General features: G+C 42.5%; 1 protein-coding gene across 9 annotated transcripts in view; it reads left to right on the top strand.

The window, feature by feature from the left end:
- Positions 1-12,567, top strand: part of IPCEF1 (interaction protein for cytohesin exchange factors 1) — a 154,032-nt gene that overhangs the window by 81,711 nt on the left and 59,754 nt on the right. For 4 of the 9 annotated variants that reach the window (XM_029053662.1, XM_029053617.1, XM_029053688.1 and 1 more), the window contains exons 3-5: positions 406-509; positions 1,339-1,378; positions 2,045-2,214. In XM_029053662.1, the coding sequence (XP_028909495.1) occupies positions 406-509; positions 1,339-1,378; positions 2,045-2,214 (314 nt within the window). Of the gene's footprint in view, positions 1-405; positions 510-1,128; positions 1,379-2,044; positions 2,215-12,567 lie in introns of those variants that run through there. The other 5 variants (XM_029053635.1, XM_029053642.1, XM_029053623.1 and 2 more) reach the window with 4 other exon arrangements.

Here is a 12,567-nt window from a genome sequence, read left to right as displayed (position 1 = left end):
TGGTATTTATTGAGTGCTATTGTGAACAGAATACTGTATTAAACTCTTGGGAAAGTAATCCATCAGTCTATAGTATTTATTAGCGCTTATTCTGTGCACTAAACCCTTGGGAAAGTAATCCATCAGTAAATGGTATTTGAGTACTTACTGTTTACTTGGGAGAGTACGATTCAACAGAGCTGGTAGACACATTCCTTGCCCACAAGGAGCTTGCAGTCTACAATCCAGGACCCTTTTTCTAAGTGGATGAGGCTTCACTCTACCAGTCTCATTTACTTGGAGTGGTTATTTCAGGACCACTTCCCCCAGATTCTGGCATCTCATATAAGGCATTGGGTTCTCTGCCTTCAGCAGGGGCGCTGAAGCTGCTGAAAGGTGCTCGGTAAATGATCCTTGGTTTTGCAGCGGCAGAGGACTCGGGTCTGAGGGAAGCCAAGCCTCCAGTTCTTCAGCTCTCTGACTGCCTCTGCTTCTACCTCGGACTCTTCCTTCATGGGCATTTAGTGGAGGTAAAGGATAAGATGGGTTCATTGCTGCTGGGTAATCTCTAGGGGTATCTAACATGTCCTTCTTTGCTGAAGAAAGGGAAGAATTCCACTGGGCAAGGAGTGGAGCAGGGGGGACTAGAACCCGTTGCCTACTATTTTTTACTTTCGGTTAGAGGACTAACAATGGGTGCTGATGCAGGGGAAGTGAAATGTGGCAAGTTCATGCTTCCATGACAGCTACATCTGATGTTCGGGAGGTACAATGTTGCTGCAATATCATTTCCTTTAATGCTTATAGAATAGAAAACAAAGGATAAAAGCTAACTCATGTATACTGTCTGCTTATAATTATGATGTTTTGAAATCACTATTTCCATATTGTCTTGGAATAGACGAAATACTTATTGGAATTTTGCAAGTTTAATTAACTTCTAATTGATATTTAGGAATAAACAAGCACTGAGAAGTCACACATAATATGGATTTTTCTCTTTCCTGTGAAGTAGTTCTTATCATTAACTTTAAGAACACACTATCCAACATGACATTACACTAACCTAAAAAGCCGTAGAGAGCGAGAGAGAGAGCTGCCTGTGGGTGGAAACAGGAAGCCCTACTGATAACTCTGTACCTAGTGTTGCAGTTTTTCTCGTTCAGCTATATGTACATCAAATCTAATTAACACATTTTGTGCTCCGACTAGTTGCTCCCCTTTAACTGTGACTGGGGCTTTTTTTAGATTCCATCCTGCACATAAACACCACCTTCCCGTGCCGCTCTCCGTTCTCCCTTCTACAAATGCTCAACACAATCAGAAATTTCCTCTTTTCTTTCCTTCCTGCATTTTCAGCAGGTTCCCTTGCGTCAGAAGCCGAGGAAGAAAACTCAAGGTAATGGTATCTTTTTCATTGGTTTCTTTCCTCTCTCTCTGCATGCTTTTGGGGGGATATGATTTTTCCCCTTTTCTTTCTGCTGTTAGCTGGAGATGGAAGGCAGTTTAACTCTTGGTGTTATCCGTATTGATTCTGAGAAATGACGACATGCTGTTTATTTGGATTAAATCCCTGTGGTATGTCAGTACAGCTTAGGGATACTAGAATGTGAGACCAAGAAGTGGCTTTGTATTTAGGTGGACATTTGCGTGCCCTCCTTCTAAGGCATAGCTACAGCTTTTGTTACTGACTGCAGCTTTGTAGGCACAAGAAAATGCATTTTTGCTTAAAATACGTTTTATTTTTCACTCCACAGTTCGCGATTGTGAAGATTTTCTTGAAATAGTTTCATTTAAGCTAATTTGCACCACCTTTTCTAACTGTTTCACTTCTTGTTCCTTTTAAATTCAAGCAGCATGTTTAAGATGTATGTGTATATATATATATATATATATATATAAAACCACCATCTGAATGGCAATTTGCTCTGCTCCACCTTATTTTCCATGAAATTCTGGTGTGGGTGACAGAGTACTTCCATTCAAATAAAGCAGGCAATTGGAATACCACATCTTCTTGTTGATACAATGGAGTCATTTGATCATTTTTGTTGAAATGGTGCAGGTTTTTTCACGATGAGTCGTCGGAGAATATCATGTAAAGATCTGGGACATGCCGATTGTCAAGGATGGCTGTTCAAGAAGAAGGAGAAAGGATCCTTTTTGGGAAACAAATGGAAAAAGTTCTGGGTCGTACTGAAAGAGGCTTCATTGTATTGGTACACCAGCCAAATGGTGAGTAGCCTTTTCTTTCCGAGTTTGCTTTTCCCAGGCTTCAGGGAGTGCTGATTGGGGGTCTCGGAAGGTCAGGTGCCCCTCTCTATTCTTAGCAAGGACATTTATTTTCAAATGAATAACTCTCATTTTGCTTGGAAGGCTTTTTGAAAGACTAAGGATGTGGGAAATTCAGTCTTCTGTTCACTCATAAGCTCCTTGTTGTCAGGGAACATGTCTGTCAACTCTGCAATACTGCACTCTCCCAAACACTTAGTACAGTGCTCTGCACTCAGTAAGCTCTCAGTAAATACCACTGATTGATTGATTGTTTGGCCAAGAAAACCATCTTCCAGCTGGGACACTCTTTGACTGAGTGGAACTAGATGGAACTTTCCCACTCTATTCCTTTGAATTTTAGAGGGTAATTTTCAAGTTTGGAAAGGGTTCTTTGAAGATTTACTGTCAGGATTTAAGAATGGAAATTTTCCTTTCTTCTTCTATGGAAATTAACAGCTGGGTGTTAATTTGAATAAGACAAATCTGCCTCCTCCTCACAATCTCCTGTCTGTTGCTCTCTCTTTCCAATCTAGATTCTTATCTGTATCTGGAACATTGGCATCAAGAGTGGCAGCTATGATGCCAAGTGAGGATTTTACTCTGATGTTATGCTTCTTTTTATTGGACCATTCAGTTATGTCATTATTCCACACTGTCCTCATTTAAAGGTTATCATTGATAGCATTTGATGGGATGCTTAGTACAGTCTTTAGCACTGTGCTCTGCACCCAGTAAGTGCTCCTAAATGTTGAGGATAGATTAATGCTTACCTACCTCTGTGATTGGTGGGATTCAAATACCCCAGTCTAGCTCACAAACTATCTCTCTGTAGATGCAGGGCAGAAAAATGAATTGATGTTAGTGAAAACAAGGTAAGCCTTCTTGAACCATCTGAGTGTGTGGGTTGTCTCTATCAGTCCTTGAAAACCTAGATAATATGAAAATCCCTAGGAAAGTCTGAGATGGAAATTATTTCTGGTAGGGGTAAAGGGCAGCACCTGGACTCCTTTTATTCACTTGAAATATTCCCCAAAATAACTGAGGAAATGGTTCTATCATTTATTTTAAAGTTGCACACCCACTGTTAGTGTCCCTCAAAGGCTGTCCTGAGTCCTCCTTTCTTCTCACCTTACACTCACTCCCTCGAGGAGCTCTTTCTCTTCCATGGCTTCATGGCTACAAGGATGACTCCAGACTTCCTGGCTAGTCCCAACCCCCTGGGTCTCCTGGAATCTCACCTTCAGGCCATTTTCACATAGATGGCCCACTAACACCTTAGGCTAAATATGTCTAAAGCTGAACCTCCTCGTCTTCCCTCCCAAATCCTCTCCCCCACCTAACTTTCCCATCACAGTTGAGCACATCACCATCCTTCCTGCCTCAAAAACCTACAACCCTGGAATTATCAACATGCTCTCCCTTTCCTATACCTAGCTGATTCAGTCTATTGAAAAATTCTGTCTCTTTTTCCCCACAGAATTTCCTAGATGCACCCTTTCCTTTCCATCCAGATAGCCATCACTTTCCCAAGCCCTTAGTACAGTGTCTGCCCATAGTAAGCGTTCAATAAATATCATTGATTTATGGATTGATTTCAGGTACTTGTCCTTTCCTGGTTTGACTGCTGTAACAGATTTCTCACTGGTCTCCTTGCCTTCAGTCCCTCCTCCATTCAGACTATACTTCATGCTCTGAGCCTGACGGGTTTTCTAAAATGCTAGTATGATCTGGTCTTCCCACTTGTCAGAAATGTTCGATTGCTGCCCATTCCTTTCTCTTTTTCTTTTTTTTTTCCACTGATATTTGTTAAGCACTTACTATGTGCCAGGCACTGTACTAAACACTGGGGTAGATACAAGTTAAACATGCTGAACACATCCCATGTCCCACATGAGGCTCACAGTATTAATCCTCATTTTAAAGATGATGTTGCTAAGGGACAGAAAAGTTAATTGACTTGCTGAAGATCACACAGCAGGCAAGTGGTAGAGTCGGAATTAGAACACAGGTCTTTCTGACTCGCAGGCCTGTGCTTGATCCACTAGGTCATTCTGCTTCATTCCTCTGTGAATCAAGAAGGAATTCTTGAAAACTGGTTTCAAGGCACTCATTCAGCTCTCTTTCCTCCTACTTATCCACTCTCTTCTACCACTACAGCCCAGTTTGTGCTCTTCATTCCTCTTAAACCAATGTACACACCATACCTTGGTCTACTTTTCCTATCTTCCACCCCTTTCTCACACTTTTCTCCTGCTTGGAAGTCCCTCCACCTTCAAATGGCAGACTACAGCTGTCTCTATCTTAAAAGCCCTTATGAAATCACATCCCCATTAGGAGGTCTTCAGAGATTAATTTTCCTTCTTCCTGGTTAATATCTCCCAACTATCACAGCAGCACTCCATGTCAGCTACATATTTATGTTTGTTGTTTTGTGTACAGTATTTGTTAAGCACTTACTATGTGCCAAGCTACTTAGAGCTCACCTCCTCCAAGTGGAGGACTTGGTTATAGTCTAGAGAGGGGAGGAGACAGTAATACAAATAAATAAATTACAAATGTGTATGCAAGTTCTGTGGGTCTGGGAGGGGGAAGAGCAAAGGGAGCAAGTCAAGGTGACACAGAAGGAAGTGGGAGAAGAGGAAAAGGGAGGCACAGTCTGGGCAGGCCTCTTGGAGAAGGTGTGCCTTCATTAAGGCTTTGAAATGGGGGAAAGTAATTGTTTGTCAGATTTAAGGAGGGAGAGCGTTCCAGTTCAGAGGCAGGATGCGGGCCTAGGGTTGACAACATAGAGAATGATCCATAGTAAGTGGTCAATAAATACCATCATGATTATTATTCTTATTATCTCTCTCTGCTCATTGATCAATTCAGGAACAGAGCTTTTGAGCAGATGATTTGATTGGATTTTTAATGAAGTGTTATGGTTCGATCATGTGCAAAATCCTGGCTGACAGCTTCTCATTTATCTGATGCATTCATAGTGCCATGTTGGGAATTATTTGGACTCTTTCATAAACCAAGAATAATGAGGATTTATTGATTTGCCTTTCACTTACTTGTACTAACTCATAACTGTCCCTCGACAAAATCTTTACAAATTCTTTTGGGGTTGATGGGATGCTTCATACAGATATGGCATGGCTATGTGTTTAGTCTGTCAGTGCTAAACTAAAAACCACAGTTTTTTTTTTATGGATTTTTGCCCTCTCAGATGTCAATAGTTTATATTGCTTCTCTTCTCCCTCCCAAAGAAGAATGTAAAGAAGGTGTGATCAGTTACCCATTTTATGCTTCTTTTGTTCTTCTTCTGCAAAGCTTGTTACTAGGGACATAAGCACTGAAAGAGTATAAGAAAGAGAACACACAGACACACACACACACACACGAAACCAAAAGTTTTGACTGGATTAATGACACTGATTTGCAATTAACAGAATAAAGTGGATTAATAATGTTAAATAAAGAGTAAATACCCGGGCACTGGACTGGGGATTATATTGATGTTGGGTAGGAAAGGACCCTTGGATGAATCCTTGGGTGACATTCACACATATCCTCTAGACTGTAAGCTTCTTGTGGGCAGGGAACATGTCTGCCAACTCTGTTATATTGTACTCTCCCAAGGATTTAATACAGTTTTCTGCACACAGTAAGCACACAAAAAATGTGATTGCTTGACTGCTCCTAAGTGTACCTCTGCAATGCAAAAGGAGGCAGCAACTTATGTGTTTCCAAAGAAAATCTTATTTCCTTTCTGTCATGTGCAAAATTCAGTTTCAACTGTGCGGTCCACTTGCTGCTCACACTCCTCAGATGGAGTGTTAGGCAGGTTTTCCTTTACTCTCTACAGAGTCATGATCTCCATTCCATGTCACTGAGGAACAGCGAGGATATGCAGCTCTGTTCAAGCTTAAGTGAAAGGATTAAGTCACCCTGTTGCCTTAGCAATAGATGGTCAGCACAGGGGCTTGGAAATAAAACATAAGGAAGTGTTCTGTGACTGCCAGATTGTACTGCAATAATGTGGAGGACATTGTAGGGATTTATTATTAGGTTGAGCCTGAAACCTATCATCAACTTCAATTTGCTTTTTGGTTTTGATTAATATCCCATTAAGCAGAGCTTAAAACAGATGTTACCTTGGAATATTTCAGATCCCATTCAGGTTTTTGTTCTAATAAACTGGAAAGGAACATAGAGCTGGAATGCAGGGAATTCTTTGGAAAGGGAGAACTGGTACCTTTTTTTGAAGTATGTCATGCCTGTCAGTAGAAATCATTCATTCATTCAATAGTTTTTATTGAGCGCTTACTATGTGCAGAGCACTGTACTAACCGCTTGGAATGTATAAATCAGCAACAGATAGAGACAGTCCCTGCCCACTGACGGGCTTACAGTCTAATCGGGGGAGACAGACAAAAACAATAGCAACAAATAGAATCAAGGGGATGTACATCTCATTAACAAAATAAATAGGGTAATGAAAATATATACAATTGAGCGGTCGAGCACAGTGCTGAGTGGAGGGGAAGGGAGATGGGGAGGAGCAGAGGGAAAGGGGGGAAAAGAGGGCTTAGCTGAGGGGAGGTGAAGGGGGTATAGGGGGAGCAGAGGGAGCAGAAGAAAAAGGGGAAGCTTAGTCTGGGAAGGCCTCTTGGAGGAGGTGAGCTCTAAGTAGTGTTTTGAAGAGGGGAAGAGAATTAGTTTGGTGGAGGTGAGGAGGGAGGGCATTCCAGGACAGAGGGAGGACAAGGCCCAGGGGTCGACGGCGGGATAGGCGAGAACGGGGGACGGTGAGGAGGTGGGCGGCAGAGGAGTGGAGCGTGCGGGGTGGGGAGTAGAAAGAGAGAGGAAGGAGAGGTAGGAAGGGTCAAGGTGATGAAGAGCCTTGAAGCTTAGAGTGATAAGTTTTTGTTTCATGTGGAGGTTGATAGGCAACCACTGGAGGTTTTTAAGAAGGGGAGTGACATGCCCAGAGCGTTTCTGCAGAAAGAGGAGCCAGGCAGCAGAATAAAGAATAGACTGGAGCGGGGATAGACAGGAGGAAGGGAGATCAGAGAGCAGGCTGACAAAATAATCCAGCCGGGGTATTATGAGAGCCTGTAACAGTAAGATAGCCCTTTGGGTGGAGAGGAAAAGGCAGATCTTGGCGATGTTATAAAGGTGAGACTGGCAGGTTTTGGTGATGGATTGGATGTGTGGGGTGAATGAGAGAACCAGGTCAAAGATGACACTGAGGTTGTGGGCTTGAGAGAGGGGAAGGATGGTCATACCATCCACAGTGATAGGGAAGTCAGGGAGAGGACAGGGCTTGGGAGGGAAGATGAGGAGCTCAGTTTTGGCCATGTTGAGTTTTAGGTGGCGGGCAGACATCCAGGTAGAGACGTCTTGGAGGCAGGAGGAGATACGAGCCTGAAGGGAGGGGGGAAGGACAGGGGCAGAGATGTAGATCTGTGTGTCATCTGCATCGAGATGATAATTGAAGCTGTGAGAGCAGATAAGTTCACCGAGGGAGTGAGTGTAGATGGAGAACAGAAGAGGGCCAAGAACTGACCCTTGAGGAACCCTGACAGAGGATGGGAGGGGGAGAAGGAGCCTGTGAAGGAGACCAAGAATGAACGGCCAGAGAAATAAGAGGAGAACCAGGAGAGGACAGAGTCTGTGAAGCCAAGGTGAGATAAGGTGTGGAGGAGAAGGGGATGGTCGACAGTGTCAAAGGCAGCTGAGAGGTCAAGGAGGATTAAGATAGAGTAGGAGCCATTGGATTTGGCAAGAAGGAGATTATGGGTGACCTTAGAGAGAGCAGTCTCGATAGAGTGGAGGGGATGGAAGCCAGATTGGAGGGGGTCCAGGAGAGAATGGGAGTTAAGGAATTCTAGGCAGAAATCATCATTTTGTTAAAACCAGAGAGGATAAAAACTTAATGGGTGACTGTTTTAGGACTTCACAGACCCATGAATGCAAACCAAAGAGGAATATCCAAAGTTTATCCCACAAATTGGTGTTCTTTCAGGACTGCTGCAGTGGGAGGAGGCTATTTCAGCATTAAGGTCGAGTGTGGAATAGCTGGGTCTGAGCCCAGCCCTCACTACAAGGCACCGGAAAGGAGGTGCTTGAGGCACAAGAGTCAGTTTATTCTGCACCTCCATCAATCGATTAATCAGTAGTATTAAGCATGTACTCTTTGCAGACCACTGCACTAAATGCTTGGGAGAGTGCAGTAGAATTAGTAGATAAGATTCCTGCCTTCAAGGATCTTATAGTGTAGCGGGGGAGATAGTCACAGGGGAGAGGTGGCAGGAAAATATGTAGATTCATAAATGTAATGTGTAAGGGAGTATGTACCCAATTGCTTAGGTGATGTGGAAGTACTGAAGTAGTTATGGGAAATATAAGCTGGGGGAGATATGTATGTGTAATCAGGAAAAGCCACTGGGCGATTTTATTAGGGTTAGGGTTAGAAGGGATCCATAATGGTGGGGAGTTCCACACAGAAGCATAGGTGTTAGCAAGAAATCAGTGGCAAGAAAGATGAAACAAGACACAGCAAATAGGTTGGCTGGAGAGAAGCTAAGAGGGTGGGCTAGTCCATGAGGAGGAGGAATGAAGATGAGTGGGAGGGAGAGAGTTGATAGAGTGTTTTTAAGTCTAAGGTCAGGGGTTTTTGCTTGATCTAGTCTCTAATCACTGTACAATCTCTAACCTACCACTTTTGAAATTCCACTCTCCAACCACAATCGCCTCACCTGCCTTCTTTCTTTCACATCCACTACATATACAAAACTGATGTGTTCCCTAACAGAGATCTCCAATCTCCTGACTCCTCCAATTTTCAAAGTCATCATGCCTTTTTTTTTTTTAACTGGTATTTGTTAAATGCTTATTACGTGCCGGGCACTCTAATAAGCTCTGGGGTAGATACAAGCTAATCAGGTTGGACATGGGGCTCACAGTCATCCTCCCCATTTTACAGATGAGGTAACTGAGGCACAGAGAAGTGAAATGACTTGCCCAAGGTCTCTCAGCAGACACATGGTAAAGATGGGATTAGAATCCAGGTTCTCTGACTCCTGGGCCTCTGCTCTTTCCACTTGACCACACTGTTTTTTCATTTTCAAAAAAAATATCTATTCTGGGCATAAGCAACCAGAGATAATTTTCTTTTCTTTTTGCCCCATTTTGCCTCCATACCGAATCTACCTTCTCTTGATGCCCAAAACCATGCCCTCTCCATTGAAGCCAATCTCCTCCCTCCCCGTCCCTCCACCAATCTTTATTCATCTCATCCTCATCCTCCCCTGCTCTATCTTTTCCCTCTCTTCTCCATCCTTACTGACCCCCTGCAAGATCACTGCCCACACCAGCTGTTTCAGATTTCTAATTTCCTTTTCAAATTCCCTGGCTCCACATCAACCCCTTGTCCTGCCCCCAATGACCTAGCCACCTATTCCATCATAGAGATAGGAACAATCAGGAGTGATCTCCTTAAAATCTCTCCTGCATCTCTTCAGTCTCACCCTCCTCCTTCTTTGACTTCCCAGTAATATCTCAAGAAGAGACTGGCTTTAAATCACTCAATCATCTCTTCCCCTCCTATCTTTACCTTGTTGATCTCCTTAGTACAACCCAATGCTGACACTTTGCTCCTCTCACACCAATCTTTTTTCTGTACCTTGATCTCATCTTTTTACCACCACTCCTTTTCCTGCCTTCTTCCTTGGGTTTGGAACTCCCTCCACCTTCATATCTGGCAGGTCACCACTCTCCTTAAGTTCAAAACCTTCCTAAAATCACACCTCCTCCAAGAGGCTTTCCTTGACTAAGCCCTTATTTCCTCTAGTCTCTCTCCCTCCTGCGTCACCTATGTGCTTGGGTCTGTTCCCATTAAGGACTTAGATATTCATCTCTCTGCCATCCCCACAACACAAGCGCTTCTTTGGCTGAAATGTATTTTAATGTCAGTCCATCCCTCTAGTCTTTAATCTTCTTGGGGTCAGGGTTTGTTCATACCTACTCTTTTATACTCTGCCTCTAAGCACTTAGTACAGTCCTCCGCACACAGTTGGTGCTCAATAAATACCAAGATGGTCAGTGATTAGGGACTGCAAAAATAGCAGGACAGAAGTAACTGTGGGGGTGGGGCAGTACGTAGAGCAGTTGAAAGTCTGAAACATACCTCAATTTCAGTTCAATTATTTCTAAATTAAGTTTCTCATATATATTCCACAACTACCCAGGAAAGCCTGAACTTTCAGTCAGTAAAATAATGGCTACTTTATTTTTCCCCTTGATGACTTGTAAAATGAAAGAGGAAAAATAATTGAAGTGTTGTGAATGTTTGTGAACTGAGGATTGCTGCCTATGAGAGAGAAATATGGCATCTATCGATTTTCAACCAGATGTTTGTGGGATTCAGGAAGGGGATTTTTAAAAATGAATGAAGGGTTTATGAGAGGTTTTGGAGACAGGAAATCTGAGAATACTCCCGAAGCAACTGTACTTGGAAAAAGATTTAACCCAAATTTTTCAGGTTTCCTCAAGTCTCCTTCCTAGTTGCCACTTCTCATTTCTCTTCCATCTTTTCCCTCTAAGAGATATTGCTTAGAGCAAAGCAGCAAGTCGCATGAGTATGGTTTTCTTCTGAGCTCTGCTGCTCATTCACTTTGATTCTTGTCTGAAGTATTCAACCTGAAACTTTTCTTGAGCTATATAACTTCTGCATAATGTGAGGAACAACTGAACACACACATACCCAATACAATTTAATAATTCATCTTTCATTTTACTAGTTATCACGGGGAAAACACAATAGTCATTTTACTGCCTATAAGTACAGCCTTTCCTGAGTAGTTGTGGAATATATATGAGAAACTTGATTTAGAAATAATTATACCAAAATCAGGGTCTGTTTCAGACATTCAATTGCCCTCTGCCTTGCCCCACCCCCACAGTTACTTCTGCCCTGCTATCATTGCAGTCCCGAAGCAGTAGCCATCTTGGGACAGCTGGAAGCCACAGCCATCTTGGGAAGTCTCTAGACTGTGACCATTATTTTTTTATGGTATTCATTAAGTACTTACTATGTGACAGACATTGTATTAAATGCTGGGGTACATACTAGTTAATCAGGTTGGACACAGTCTGTGTCCACATGGTGCTAACCATCTTAATCCTCATTTTACAGATGAAGTAACAGAGAAGTTAAGTGGCTTGCCCAAGGTCACATAGACAAGTGGTGGAGCTGAGATTAGAACCCATGACCTTCTGACTTCCTGGTACATGATCTATTCACTAGGCTGTCAGTGACCTACTGTGTGACCTTAAATCCTTTTACTTCTCTTGCCTGCATTTTTCTCATCTGTAAAAGGAGAGATTGTCTAGCTATGTGTGGAACAGAGGTTGGGTCTAACCTCATAGCTTAGCATCCAGAAAGTGCTTAATAAATGTCATCACTCTCATTATTGTGATTACTAATGAGACCAACGGTCTTGTTCATTTCTCTCCCTCTAGCTTTATCGACAAATGGAGGGTACTGACACTAGGGTTTAGTCTCACAAACAGGGAGGGCAGGAGTGAAATGTTTTCATTTACAGTGATTTTCAGGCAATGTCATCCCAATTCCATGATAGTAAGCTCTTAGGCGGAAAGGGGAAATGCAGCACGACCTACTTATAAGGGCACACAATTTGACATTTCTTATTAAAATACTCCTAAAATCATTTCAGTTTTCAAACTCGCAGTCACAGGTCCAAAAAGTTTTTTCCTCACATATTAACATTTTCAGGGGACATTAACTTTTCAAAGAATCATCAGATTAACTTGAGCTTGTACTGGATGGAGCAGGGGCCTGGAAGCCTGAAGGTCATGGGTTCTAATCCTGACTCCACCACTTGTCTGCTGTGTGACCTTGGGCAAAGTCACTTCACTTCTCTGTGCCTCAGTTAACTTATCTGTAAAAAATGGGGATTAAGAGTGCGAGTCCATTGTGAGACGGGGACTGTGTCCAACCTGATTATCTTGTATCTACCCCAGAACTTAGAAGAATACTTGGCACATAGTAAGTGCTTAACAAGAACCATAATTATTATTCATTATTATTAGAATGAAATGTAAATAGCTAATTTATATATCAAGTAACCATTCCAGCTCAGCTTCCTGATAAATAGCTAAAAGCATTAGATGGAGGTGTTAAATGAGACTTTTCTCTTCCAATCAGTTGATCAGTGGCATTTGAGTGTTTATTGTGTGCAGAAAAGTGCATTAAGCACTTGGTAGACAATATAATAGATTTGGTAGACACAATCCCCACCCTGA

Source organism: Ornithorhynchus anatinus, chromosome 2, assembly GCF_004115215.2.
Source record: "Ornithorhynchus anatinus isolate Pmale09 chromosome 2, mOrnAna1.pri.v4, whole genome shotgun sequence".
In the NCBI taxonomy this organism is placed as follows: domain Eukaryota; kingdom Metazoa; phylum Chordata; class Mammalia; order Monotremata; family Ornithorhynchidae; genus Ornithorhynchus; species Ornithorhynchus anatinus.
The sequence above is the reverse complement of the archived record's forward strand: the minus strand, read 5'-3'. Positions and strand labels throughout refer to the sequence as shown.